Source organism: Mytilus trossulus, chromosome 10, assembly GCF_036588685.1.
Source record: "Mytilus trossulus isolate FHL-02 chromosome 10, PNRI_Mtr1.1.1.hap1, whole genome shotgun sequence".
Classification (NCBI taxonomy): Eukaryota; Metazoa; Mollusca; class Bivalvia; order Mytilida; family Mytilidae; genus Mytilus; species Mytilus trossulus.
Window position 1 is genome coordinate 59,550,023 of NC_086382.1, and position 13,176 is coordinate 59,563,198.

Below are 13,176 nucleotides of genomic sequence, written 5' to 3' on the forward strand. Positions count from 1 at the left end.
TGGTATACATACAGGGAAAAAATATGAAGTAGATCACATAAAAGATCAGACATGAACAAATCCGCTAGAAAGGTAAAAATTGACAGCAAACACCACAAGTACAGAACATTGCTCTGCAGATTTCCCCCAAAACAGAGATATATGTTATTGTAACGGAAGAGAAGGAATATGATTTATTGGTCTACAAGTACATGTTCAGATTCAGCATCTCAAAGAACTACAAGATTTCAATTATTGTTAAAATCAACCTAAGTTTAATTTTGGACCCTTTGGATCTTAAGGAAAATCAATTTGAAATTTGGACCAAAAATTAAGAATCTAAATTCATGGTTAGATTCCGCATATGAAAGAACCCCAACTATTTACATTTTGATGAAATCAAACAAAGTTTAATTTTGGCCCCTTTTGGTCCCAATTTCCTAAACTGATTGGGACCGAAACTCCCAAATCAATCCCAACATTCCTTATGTGGTCATAAACCTTGTGTTTAAATTTCATAGATTTCTACTTACTTATACTAAAGTTATTGTGCAAAAACCAAGAAAAATGCTATAAGGGCCCATTTTTGCCCCTATTTCCTAAACTATTAAACAAAAACCTCCAAAATCAATCCCAACTTTCCTTTAGTAATTATAAACCTTGTGTTAAAATTTTATTGATTTCCTTTTACTTATACTAAAGTTATTATCCAGAAATCATGTCTTTGGACAATGACGACCCAGACGATGAGAACGTGATACCAATTTCTGACCAAAATTTGTTAAATTTTTGCAGTCACATAAAAATTGACCCCACTCAAACAAAATACACATGACTATATGTTTTACTTTAAATTTCAGATATAATGCATCAAATTGATTAGCTGATGTAGCAAGCATTACTTTTTTTTATAAATCTCTAACAATTTTCATTTTTTCACTTATATTACTATATCTAAATTAAAAAATGATTTGTTTTTTCAAGTGCAGCTGCTTAAATTTCGCACCTGCATTACTTATCATAATTGAATTTTATATGATACACTGAATATAGGTAAACATTCTTACAGTATTTAATAGCAGACTTAATTACAAAAATTTAAGTGGACCAATAAACCATTAAAATTAGGTCAAGGTCAGAAGAACCCTGTCAATGAACATCAAACAATCATTCGATACAACTTATACAGCTGACCTATTGTTTACGTTATCCTAGAAACAGAAATAACATGAAAACAAGGTCAAGGTCAAATAAACCTTGTCAGAAAGACATGTTCATCTAACAATCATTGCATAAACCAGCTATAGTTAACCTATTGATACTATCATCAAATTAACATACATCAAGAACAGTTTTGATGCTTCCACATTTCTTATGTGCCTGTCCTAGGTCAAGGCCTGTAGTTAAGTGTTTTTTGTTGTTTCATATCTGTCATATTTGTTTTCCATTAATTGTTCATAATTTAAAACAACAGCTATAAAGGAGTAGGTTCAGTAAGACCGCTTTTTGGCCCCAAAATATAGCAGTTTCACAAAAGTTTGAAAATGTAATCCTTAAGCTATATACCTGACAGTAGAATGCTTCTGCTACAAAAATATGGGCTATTTATCATGTTTATACAATACAATGCACATATATCGGTTATAAGCATCAAGTGATGCTAAATTACTGAAATCTTCATTATTTTAGCATTTCAGTTAAATTTTAGACGGGTTTCTGTCTTAAATGAAAGTGGCCGCATTTGTGTTCATTCATAGTATTCAAATGTGATAAAGCATAACATATATAAAGATTGAGGATGAACAGGGGTGTGGCCACTTTCATTTTTGACAAAAACCATCTGAAAAGTTACACTTTTTTTTGCATATTTGATAGATTTTTCATTTTTAAGCTTGAATCAAAGCGTTTTTAATGACTAAATCAGTTCAAATCTTTCAAATAAATTAATTGAATCAATTGAAATAGACACTCAAGTGTTTAAAAAGTGTCTAAAATCTTTCGTTAGATGAATCTGAAATTTGAGGTCAAAAAACAGCCTTTACCAACCTACTCCTTAGGCAAATGGTTTCTCAGTTGAATTATGTCATATTTTTCATTTGGGGCCTTTTATAGCCGACTATACAGTATGAGTTTTTGTCCTAGTTGAAGACTGCATGGTTGCCTATTATTTCTTACACCCACTTCATTTAAACTTTGGTGAATAGCTGACTCATTGGCAATCTCCTTATTTATATATAGATCATTTATTTTATAAAACAAAATAAAATTATGTTCTGAGTAGGACACGGCTTTGTATCTTTATATTTTACAAAAAACAGACAGATTCCTAAATATATTTCCCTTGAATTTGTTTATCATCAATTTTAATAAAATATTCAAAAGTTTGAAATAATATAGAACTATAAAAATAATATAACTACCAAATGAAAATTTACAATGAAAGCATTTGAAGTTTAACAACTTTTTATTTCCATTATAAAATGCTTCTTCTTTGATAGCACTTAGATAAAGAATTCAATAAAAATTTAATAGTACAGATCATTCATTAAATACAGGTTTTTAATTTACAGAGAACAATGAAACTAAATGCTATCTTTTCCTTGTGCGTTTGCTTTTATTTTCACTGTCTGATGTTGAAGAAAGAGATAATGCTTTTCTTTTGTTCCTATCTGAACCTGATGGTCTGAAAGTAAAAAAAAGAGGCAGTGTTTAAAAACTACAAACATGAATAAATATATAAATACTAGAACACACCCGTGATGTTGTGGGTCCGTGACTGAGACAAAATACATAACTATGTGTAAGCCTCATTTTACCCTGGATTTTTAGTATAGATATTGTCATCTGATAAAGTCATTCTGATTATAAGATGCAGTTTTCTCTGCATTCAAAAACTTTTTGTTTGAACCCGTCGACCTGGAACTTGTAAATTATTGGTAATATTAATTATTGGAAAACAAAAGGAATGGAGTATGTTTAATCAACATCATTGTCCTATATTAGTTATAAATAAAGTTGAATTCTTAGCTTCGCTGTTTAACGTCATGCCAGTTAAAAAATTGGATACTGTTCCTAATGCCTTATTTTAAGTCTAGATTTTTAGTATTCGTATTGTCATCTTATAAAGTCATGCTAATTAAAATACTTCAATAGGAAACAATGTTACAATGATTGAATTTAGTAGTGTCAACCCTGTGATAATGTCCCGTGTATAAAGCAAATCCTAAATGCACGGTTTGGTGGTGCGCCTGTCAGATGTGGAACGTACAGATAAGGTAATACAGTCGATTCCACTTAATTGCATACCGCTTATTAGCATAATTCGGTTAATTGCATACTTTTCTCCTGCACAAAACCATTTCCCATTCACCTAATGTTAAATTGTCCGGTTATATGCATAGCCTTACAAGTGGCATTTCGGTTTATTGCATAGAAAATAATCGCCAGCTAGATATGCTCAGTTAAAACTGACGAGATTTTTGACCGGAAACGGCAATTTCGTAAGTATATTTTTCTTGAATGCATCATAATTTTCATTATTATTTCACATTTACTTGTGCGTTATTCAAATAAAGTTTTAAAACAGTATCTTTCGTGTTTATATGATTATAGAAAAGGCCTCGGTGTACACAGGTAAAGTTTCCCATATTCTATTTTAAGCCTCGAGGTCATAAAAATGTCAATCAGCTGATTGTTGTAAAAACACAACCATTCTATGATCTTCTATCTCAAAAGGTGTTAATTATTGATTGGATTTCAAACATTGTTTATATTTTGGGTGAATTTTTAAAACATTGAACGCCTGCTAATTATCGATCATTATCCAATGTGTAATTTCGTCATTCAGCTTGGTGATCTACATTTATGTTAAATATTACAGGGCATTTATATATGGTTGAAGAATTTTATACATCAATCTTTCCTTTTTAATATTTTTCTAAAAGAAAATTAACTTCTGATTATTATATTTTCTCACTTTCAACACTTGTATCCAGCAAATAACCCATGCATGGCCCCATCACCTGTTAACTGCTTTGCATAAACGAAACTAGCGGTGTGAAAGTAACAGTGTAACATCACTGTGTAATTGGTAAATACTGCATATCAAAGGCAGTTCATTGCACAATTATTGTTTACAATGATTACAAACTGTGTAGTATTGTTAAACAGTTTAATTTATACAAAGCGTAACAATTTAATTTGTACATCCGGGTCATAGAAACAAATCTATTTTTAGAACAATTACATTTTCGTATCTCAGGTAAAGGAAAAGTCGGTACATAAATAAACTAAAACAAAATGTGTTTATAAACTTTGTTGAAAGAATACACAATGAAATAAAATGTATGACAGTAGACAAATAACTTTTATTAGAATAAATAAGCATTCATTATGTTGTAAGTGGACTATGGACGTACATCTTTCTTCTTTGCTGATCTGCACTATCGATGCTATTTGACTCCGTAATTTGTCATTTCGGATATAAGCATACTCCGCTTTATTGCATAATTTCGTCTGACAAATAGGCTATGCAAATAACTGGAATGTACTGTAGTTGGTGAATAAACTATTGGTATCGGTATCAGTTTCGATCCGGAACTTGTTAATTATTGGCAATATAAATTATTTGGAAAACAAAAGGGTCGGCAGGAGAGTATGTTTAATCTACACCGTTGTCCTATATTAGCTATATATAAAGTTAAATTCTTTCATTTGTCGTTTTTACCCCATGACAGCTAACAAATTGGACCTCGTTATTTTAGTATTATTGATCAGGAAATAAAAAGTGTGTTGCTTTTCTCATAAATTTCCTTTTTGATGAGGGCTGTATCCTGTAGCCAATAACCAATCAAGAATGTGTCCCTAGTACATGGAAGCCCTATCCGCACTATCTTTTTTGATGTTCAGTGGACCGTGAAAATGAGGTAAATTTGGCATTACAATTTAAAAGATCATATCATAGGGAACATGTGTACTAAGTTTCAAGTTGATTGGACTTCAAGTTCATAAAAAATTACTTCAACCAAAAACTTTAACCTGAAGTGGGCAGACAGATGGACGAATGAATGAACGAACAGTCAACATAATGCCCATAAATGGGGCATAAAAACAAATATAACTAGATACCATTGAGATGGGAGCCATCTCTGTGGGCCCCACTGTCAATAACGTGGGGTAAATAAGTTGTATGGATAATCTGATATGAAGCATTATTTGAAGTTATTACATAGTCTCATGTTTGATTTTATTCTAAGATTTTAATTTATAACTGATAAATATTCTCAACTTACTTTCATAGTATAATAGTGATATGACTGCATGATGTGAACTCATTGTTGACTACTCTAAGGTGACTTCTGGATATATGGATTGATGTTTGAACAATATGTTTAAAGGTGCTGCCCAATTGATATTTGTCACATATTTTTAGAATTATGCCTTCAATATATTATGACCCACCAAGTATAAAGTATGAAATATTAATGGTTCTCAAGAGGTAGAGTGGACACAATTTGTTAAGAACAACGAACAGATGGACAGACAGACGGACTGACCTTTGACCTAGGATGCATACATTATGACACATTCTCTGGTGTTGGTTAATATATATGTTAATTTGAAAATGTTTGTCAGGTATAAAGGATGAAATAATAACAGCTGTCCTCTCAAAATATAGTGTGGATCAAATTTGTTAGTGATGGCCAGACCAACAGACAAACAGATCTTTGACCTAGGAAGTTGTACATACATCATGACACACCCTCTGGTGTTGGTAAAAATGGATGTCAAGTATAATATTTGAAATCATAACGGTTCTCAAGATATAGAGCGGAAACAATCTTCACCACAGGACACGGGGTTGTCAACTGAAACCAAAGTTTTTTTTACCTTGACCTTTGACCTAGGAAGTTGTACATACATCATGACATGCCCTCTGGTGGTGGTTAAAATGGATGTCAAGTATAAACTTTGAAATCATAACGGTTATCTAGATATGGAGCGGACACAAGGTTGTCAACTGAAACCAAAGTTTTTGACCTTGACCTTTGACCTAGGAAGTTGTACATACATCATGACACACCCTCTGGTGTTGGTTAACAAACTTGTTAAGTATTAAGTATAAAATTATAACAGTTATCTAGATATGGAGCGGACACGATCTTCACCACAGGACACGGGGTTGTCAACTGAAACCAAAGTTTTTGACCTTGACCTTTGACCTAGGAAGTTGTACATACATCATGACACACCCTCTGGTGTTTGTTAAAATGGATGTCAAGTATAAACTTTGAAATCTAACTGTTTTCAAGATATAGAGTGGACACGATCTTCACCACAAGACACAGGGTTGTCAACTGAAACCAAAGTTTTTATACCTTGACCTTTGACCTAGGAAGTTGTACATACATCATGACACGCCCTCTGGTGGTGGTTAATTAACATGTAAAGTATAAAGTACGAAATCATAATGGTTCTCTAGATATGGAGCGGACACAAAGTTAAAGTGTTACGGACGGACGGCAGACTGATCACTATAGGGCAACCCGCCTAAAGGTGGGGCCCTAATAATTTATAATGTAATTTCTACTAATATGTAACTATAGTTGAGTACTTACACAGAAACAAACCCTGATATATCTGGTGGACAGTAATCTAGTGGGTTCGGTGGAGGATTGTCAGTTAGATGAGCTGCTATAAATTCTGGCTTCAGACATAGTATATTGTTACCCAATAGAACCTGTATGTCAGACTGAAAATATAAAATAGATGACTTGCTATAAATTCTGGCTTCAGACATAGTATATTGTTACCCAATAGAACCTGTATGTCAGACTGAAAATATAAAATAGATGAGCTGCTATAAAATCTGGCTTCAGACAAAGTATATTGTTACCCAATAGAACCTGTATGTCAGACTGAAAATATAAAATAGATGAGCTGCTATAAATTCTGGCTTCAGACATAGTATATTGTTACCCAATAGAACCTGTATGTCAGACTGAAAATATAAAATAGATGAGCTCCTATAAATTCTGGCTTCAGACAAAGTATATTGTTACCCAATAGAATCTGTATGTCAGACTGAAAATATAAAATAGATAAGCTGCTATAAATTCTGGCTTCAGACAAAGTATATTGTTACCCAATAGAACCTGTATGTCAGACTGAAAATATAAAGTAGATGAGCTGCTATAAATTCTGGCTTCAGACAAAGTATATTGTTACCCAATAGAACCTGTATGTCAGACTGAAAATATAAAGTAGATGAGCTGCTATAAATTCTGGCTTCAGACATAGTATATTGTTACCCAATAGAACCTGTATGTCAGACTGAAAATATAAAATAGATGAGCTGCTATAAAATCTGGCTTCAGACAAAGTATATTGTTACCCAATAGAACCTGCATGTCAGACTGAAAATATAAAATAGATGAGCTGCTATAAATTCTGGCTTCAGACATGGTATATTGTTACCCAATAGAACCTGTATGTCAGACTGAAAATATAAAATAGATGAGCTGCTATAAATTCTGGCTTCAGACATAGTATATTGTTACCCAATAGAACCTGTATGTCTGACTGAAAATATAAAATAGATGACTTGCTATAAATTCTGGCTTCAGACATAGTATATTGTTACCCAATAGAACCTGTATGTCAGACTGAAAATATAAAATAGATGAGCTGCTATAAAATCTGGCTTCAGACAAAGTATATTGTTACCCAATAGAACCTGTATGTCAGACTGAAAATATAAAATAGATGAGCTGCTATAAATTCTGGCTTCAGACATAGTATATTGTTACCCAATAGAACCTGTATGTCAGACTGAAAATATAAAATAGATGAGCTGCTATAAATTCTGGCTTCAGACAAAGTATATTGTTACCCAATAGAACCTGTATGTCAGACTGAAAATATAAAGTAGATGAGCTGCTATAAATTCTGGCTTCAGACATAGTATATTGTTACCCAATAGAACCTGTATGTCAGACTGAAAATATAAAATAGATGAGCTGCTATAAATTCTGGCTTCAGACAAAGTATATTGTTACCCAATAGAACCTGTATGTCAGACTGAAAATATAAAATAGATGAGCTGCTATAAATTCTGGCTTCAGACAAAGTATATTGTTACCCAATAGAACCTGTATGTCAGACTGAAAATATAAAATAGATGAGCTGCTATAAATTCTGGCTTCAGACAAAGTATATTGTTACCCAATAGAACCTGTATGTCAGACTGAAAATATAAAATAGATGAGCTGCTATAAATTCTGGCTTCAGACAAAGTATATTGTTACCCAATAGAACCTGTATGTCAGACTGAAAATATAAAATAGATGAGCTGCTATAAATTCTGGCTTCAGACAAAGTATATTGTTACCCAATAGAACCTGTATGTCAGACTGAAAATATAAAATAGATGAGCTGCTATAAATTCTGGCTTCAGGCAAAGTATATTGTTACCCAATAGAACCTGTATGTCAGACTGAAAATATAAAATAGATGAGCTGCTATAAATTCTGGCTTCAGACAAAGTATATTGTTACCCAATAGAACCTGTATGTCAGACTGAAAATATAAAATAGATGAGCTGCTATAAATTCTGGCTTCAGACAAAGTATATTGTTACCCAAAAGAACCTGTATGTCAGACTAAAAAAACAAAATACAAATCATATGACTAACGTCTATACATCGATTTATAACCAAGATCAAGCATGATCATCAGTTCAGCACATAAATAACTTATATCAGATAATTATGGGTTCTTTGTTACTTTGAATGTCATGACTTCATACATGAAGATCATAGTAATTTAGGTAATACTTGCCTAAAAGAAACACTATTTTAGTCACTGAAATCAGTGGATTCTAATGAAAATAAAATATATGGCCAGAAACGACAATGAATGACAAACTACACAAATATACTGTGGATTTTGTTTGATATTTCTTTTGTGCTTTCGCCAAAATGTGCTTACATCTACAGAAAATGTATACTTTGTTCAACATTTAAATTTATAGTTTTACCATGTATTTAATAAAAATTTGGTACCCATTGAATAATGATGAATCCAAACTGCAATTCAAAAAATATAGCTTCAACTCCATGATATACTTACAGGTTGTAAAGGCTTTTTGCTGAGGTCAAGGAATGCATGTGAAGCAGATATATTTTCTTCATATGGGGGTCTACAAAAGTAACATAAAATTGTTTAATCGTTACAAATGAAACGCATACCATTTGTACGAATTCTGTGGATAAAAAATCCTATTACTTTAAATTCTAAAAAATTGTATTATTTGAAGAACACCATTGTTTAAAATAGAAAATGGGGAAAGACAAATACCAGTAGGAATATGGAAACTATTAAATCAACCATTCAAGGTTTTCCAGAGTCTTTATGGTGACTTGAATAAGACCGGTACCACTCAGATTACATTTCTACCTTGACAGGTAAGTTTGTATTTAACCTATAAAATACTTATTTAGCCTTGAGAATTGAAAGGTCAGTTTATCCCATTCATAGAAGTTTACCTATGAGGGTCAGAATGGGGTTTACAGAATAGAGAATACATGTAATAGCAACAAAAAAATAGAGAAAAGAGAAAATGAACAATAAAATAAAATATAGAGAATACTGCGGTACAAAAGTATAAATAATAAATGTGCAAAATAACTTGAAAAGGTAACTTTAGTAACTGTAATGCAATACTGATAATATAATGATCAATGTACATAATTGATAAATAATCTTGTAAAAGAAACACTATATATATTTTGTATATAAAAACATTTTACAGAATGAGAGTTATTAGCTCACCAGGCCCAAAGGGCCAAGGGAGCTTTTCCCTTCACTTGGCGTCCGTCGTCGTCGTTAGCTTTTACAAAAATCTTCTCCTCTGAAACTACTGGGCCAAATTAAACCAAACTTGGCCACAATCATCATTGGGGTATCTAGTTTAAAAAATATGTGGCGTGACCCGGTCAACCAACCAAGATGGCCGCCACGGCTAAAAATGGAACATAGGGGTAAAATGCAGTTTTTGGCTTATAACTCAAAAACCAAAGCATTTAGAGCAAATCTGACAAAGAGTATAATTGTTAATCAGGTCAAGATCTATCTGCCCTGAAATTTTCAGATGAATCGGACAACCCTTTGTTGGGTTGCTGCCCCTGAATTGGTAATTTTAAGGAAATTTTGCTGTTTTTGGTTATTATTTTGAACATTATTATAGATAGAGATAAACTGTAAACAGCAATAATGTTCAGCAAAGTAAGATTTACAAATAAGTCAACATGACCGAAATCGTCAGTTGACCCTTTTAGGAGTTATTGCCCTTTATAGTCAATTTTTAACAATTTTTCGTAAATCTTAGTTATCTTTTACAAAAATCTTCTCCTCTGAAACTACTGGGACAAATTAATCCAAACTTGGCCACAATCATCTTTGGGGTATCTAGTTTTAAAAATGTGTGGCGTGACCCGTTCAACCAACCAAGATGGCCATGGGCTAAAAATAGAACATAGGGGTAAAATGCAGTTTTTGGCTTATAACTCAGAAACCAAAGCATTTAGAGCAAATCTGACATGGGGTTAAATTGTTTAGCAGATCAATATCTATCTGCCCTACAATTTTCAGATGAATCTGACAACCCGTTGTTGGGTTGCTGCCCGTGAATAGGTAATTTTAAGGAAATTTTGCTGTTTTTGGTTATTATCTTGAATATTATAATAGATAAAGATAAACTGTAAACAGCAATAATGTTCAGCAAAGTAAGATTTACAATTAAGTCAACATGACCGAAATGGTAAATTGACCCCCTAAGGAGTTATTTTCCTTTATAGTCAATTTTTAACAATTTTCATAAAATTTGTAAATTTTTATTAACATTTCCACTGATACTACTAGGCCAATTCATTATAGATAGAGATAATTGTACTTTAACAATATCACAATAACAATAAAGTGACCTTAATTTTGGACAAGGTAAATGGCATGAAGCCAAATTTATCAACTTCTATTGTATGAAAGGGAAACTGACCTTTCAATTCTCAAGGCTAAATAAGTATTTCATAGGCTAAATACAAACTTACCTGTCAATGTAGAATTGTAATCTGAGTGATACCGGTCTTATTCAAGTCACCATAACACTATTTATTGATTCAGATTTGAAATACATTATCACAATTATGATCAGATAAATCAAAATAGACTCTTTAGTTTGGATCTGTATTTTCTAATCATTGAAAAAGGTTTTTAACTTTTGTAATATGTTCTTATAATATACATGTGAGGCATGAGGAAACATATTCTTAATCACAAAACTTTGAAACACTTACTTATTTTGTAGTACAGTAGCACCTCCAGCCTCTAGCAATCTTTTAAAATTGTCATCTTTAACCTTATCACAATTCAGTAGCACTGTCCAACCATCAAATGCACCTATACATTGGTTAGTTGACTGTAAAAAATAAAACAAAGCTCACTATCATAATGCATATTAATTTATTTCTGTGGTAACTAATCTTGTAGATTGAGGAAAAATTGTATATCTTAGATTTAAAAAAAAACTTATCTCAACTCTGCTTCACAACAAATACACAGTGTATATTATAATAACATGTTGTCATTTATTTTTGTGGTTTCTAATCTTGTGGATTGAGGGACAATTGTATATATGGTGGTGTTGTTTTTTACCTTGGTAGATTGTTGAGATGAACAAAAGCTTTAACTCATCTCATATCTGCATCACAACACATACACAGTGCAAATTATGATAACATGTTGTCAAGTATAAACCAAACAGTATCAACAGAGTCAGTCTTCAGTGAAAGAATAATTAATTGCTGCTCTTCTAAGACTGCATATCTACCACAATATACACATAACTATTTTGTAAAAGTTATTCACAAGTTATTAAGATAAAACCAAAATGTCACTATTTTATATTTCATACAATTTACATCTTTTCTGTGAAACATCTTCAAACTTACTAAAATGTTCAAGTCATCACTCATCCCAATTAAAAAAAAACCAGAATGTAAAATAAATCTTACCAAGAACAATTTCATTATATTTTAAAGAATTCAATTGAATATAAAATACCACTCCCACCTGTAGCGTATTTTGGACTTTGATCCTCCACCTGTATGCAGCAGCTGCCAGTTTAGCTGTTTGTTGATTGAGCAAACTTTGTGTTCCATCACCTCCCCATTCATAAAAATCTTCCTACAAATAGTGTTATTACTGTACATATAGCACTTATAGAAACTGTTGTTATTATTTAACTACAAAATATCGTTCATTTTACTCTCTCACATTTTACCAATCATCCAGTTAAACTTACATAAAGGATGAATAAAACAGTAATAAATAACTAATTACATGCAAAGATATAAAAAAAAAAAGGTTAATAAAAGTTATGTTTTTTATTTCAAGTCCTATATAAAGCATGACAATACAAAAGAAAACAACTTTACTTGAAAGTCACATATATAAACACAAGTTCAAGTTTGTACATCATACTTAATGTATAGAAATTGTAATAGACATAAAAATATTAGAAGGATTGTTTTTTTTTATTCTTTGAAGTAATTTAGGTGTACCAAACATTATTTTTCTTTATCAGTAGTTAAAGATATATTCTCCTTTGTAAGTCTTTTAGAGAAGCCATTATCTAAATTTCTAATTATAACTATTTATGTAACATAAAATGACCTTATTGAGGCTGTTCATTAAACTGTCATTACCTGAACAAATTGTCTCTCCTGACGACAAGCTTCAAAGTATGATTTGTGTAGAACCCATTTCCCTGATGCTACACTTGCTAAAAACTTCTCATTTCTTGTAGGTTTACCTGAAAGTCATTGAACTTGTGTAAAAATATGTACTGCCTCTAAAAAGTTATAAAATTAGTACATCAATGCTTTTTATTTTATAATTCACAACCTTCAGTAAATGCCAGATACAGACATTTGAAATTTACTGAGTCTATCCTAAACTGTTTGACATATTTCTTTTGTTTCTTGTTTGTTTACTTTCTGCTTACTTGTCTTTAAAACTACAACAATGATTATCTCCAGAATGTTTGATGTTTCAGATAGATTTAAGATCGTACAAAATCCTTGATGGTGATTTTTTTTTATTGTTAGCCTCAGTCATTTTGGAAGCAGGAGTTTCATGTGT

General features: G+C 31.8%; 1 protein-coding gene across 1 annotated transcript in view; it reads right to left on the reverse strand.

Moving 5' to 3' along the window:
* Positions 1-2,424: 2,424 nt before the first annotated feature.
* LOC134688290 (DNA topoisomerase 2-binding protein 1-like) overlaps positions 2,425-13,176 on the reverse strand; it is a 41,532-nt gene continuing 30,780 nt past the window's right edge. The window contains exons 39-44 of the mRNA XM_063548849.1: positions 12,741-12,847; positions 12,106-12,219; positions 11,331-11,452; positions 9,109-9,178; positions 6,597-6,730; positions 2,425-2,662 (exon numbers count right to left, since the gene is read on the reverse strand). Coding sequence (XP_063404919.1) covers positions 2,569-2,662; positions 6,597-6,730; positions 9,109-9,178; positions 11,331-11,452; positions 12,106-12,219; positions 12,741-12,847 — 641 coding nt within the window. The 3' untranslated portion in view covers positions 2,425-2,568. The remainder of the gene's footprint in view (positions 2,663-6,596; positions 6,731-9,108; positions 9,179-11,330; positions 11,453-12,105; positions 12,220-12,740; positions 12,848-13,176) is intronic.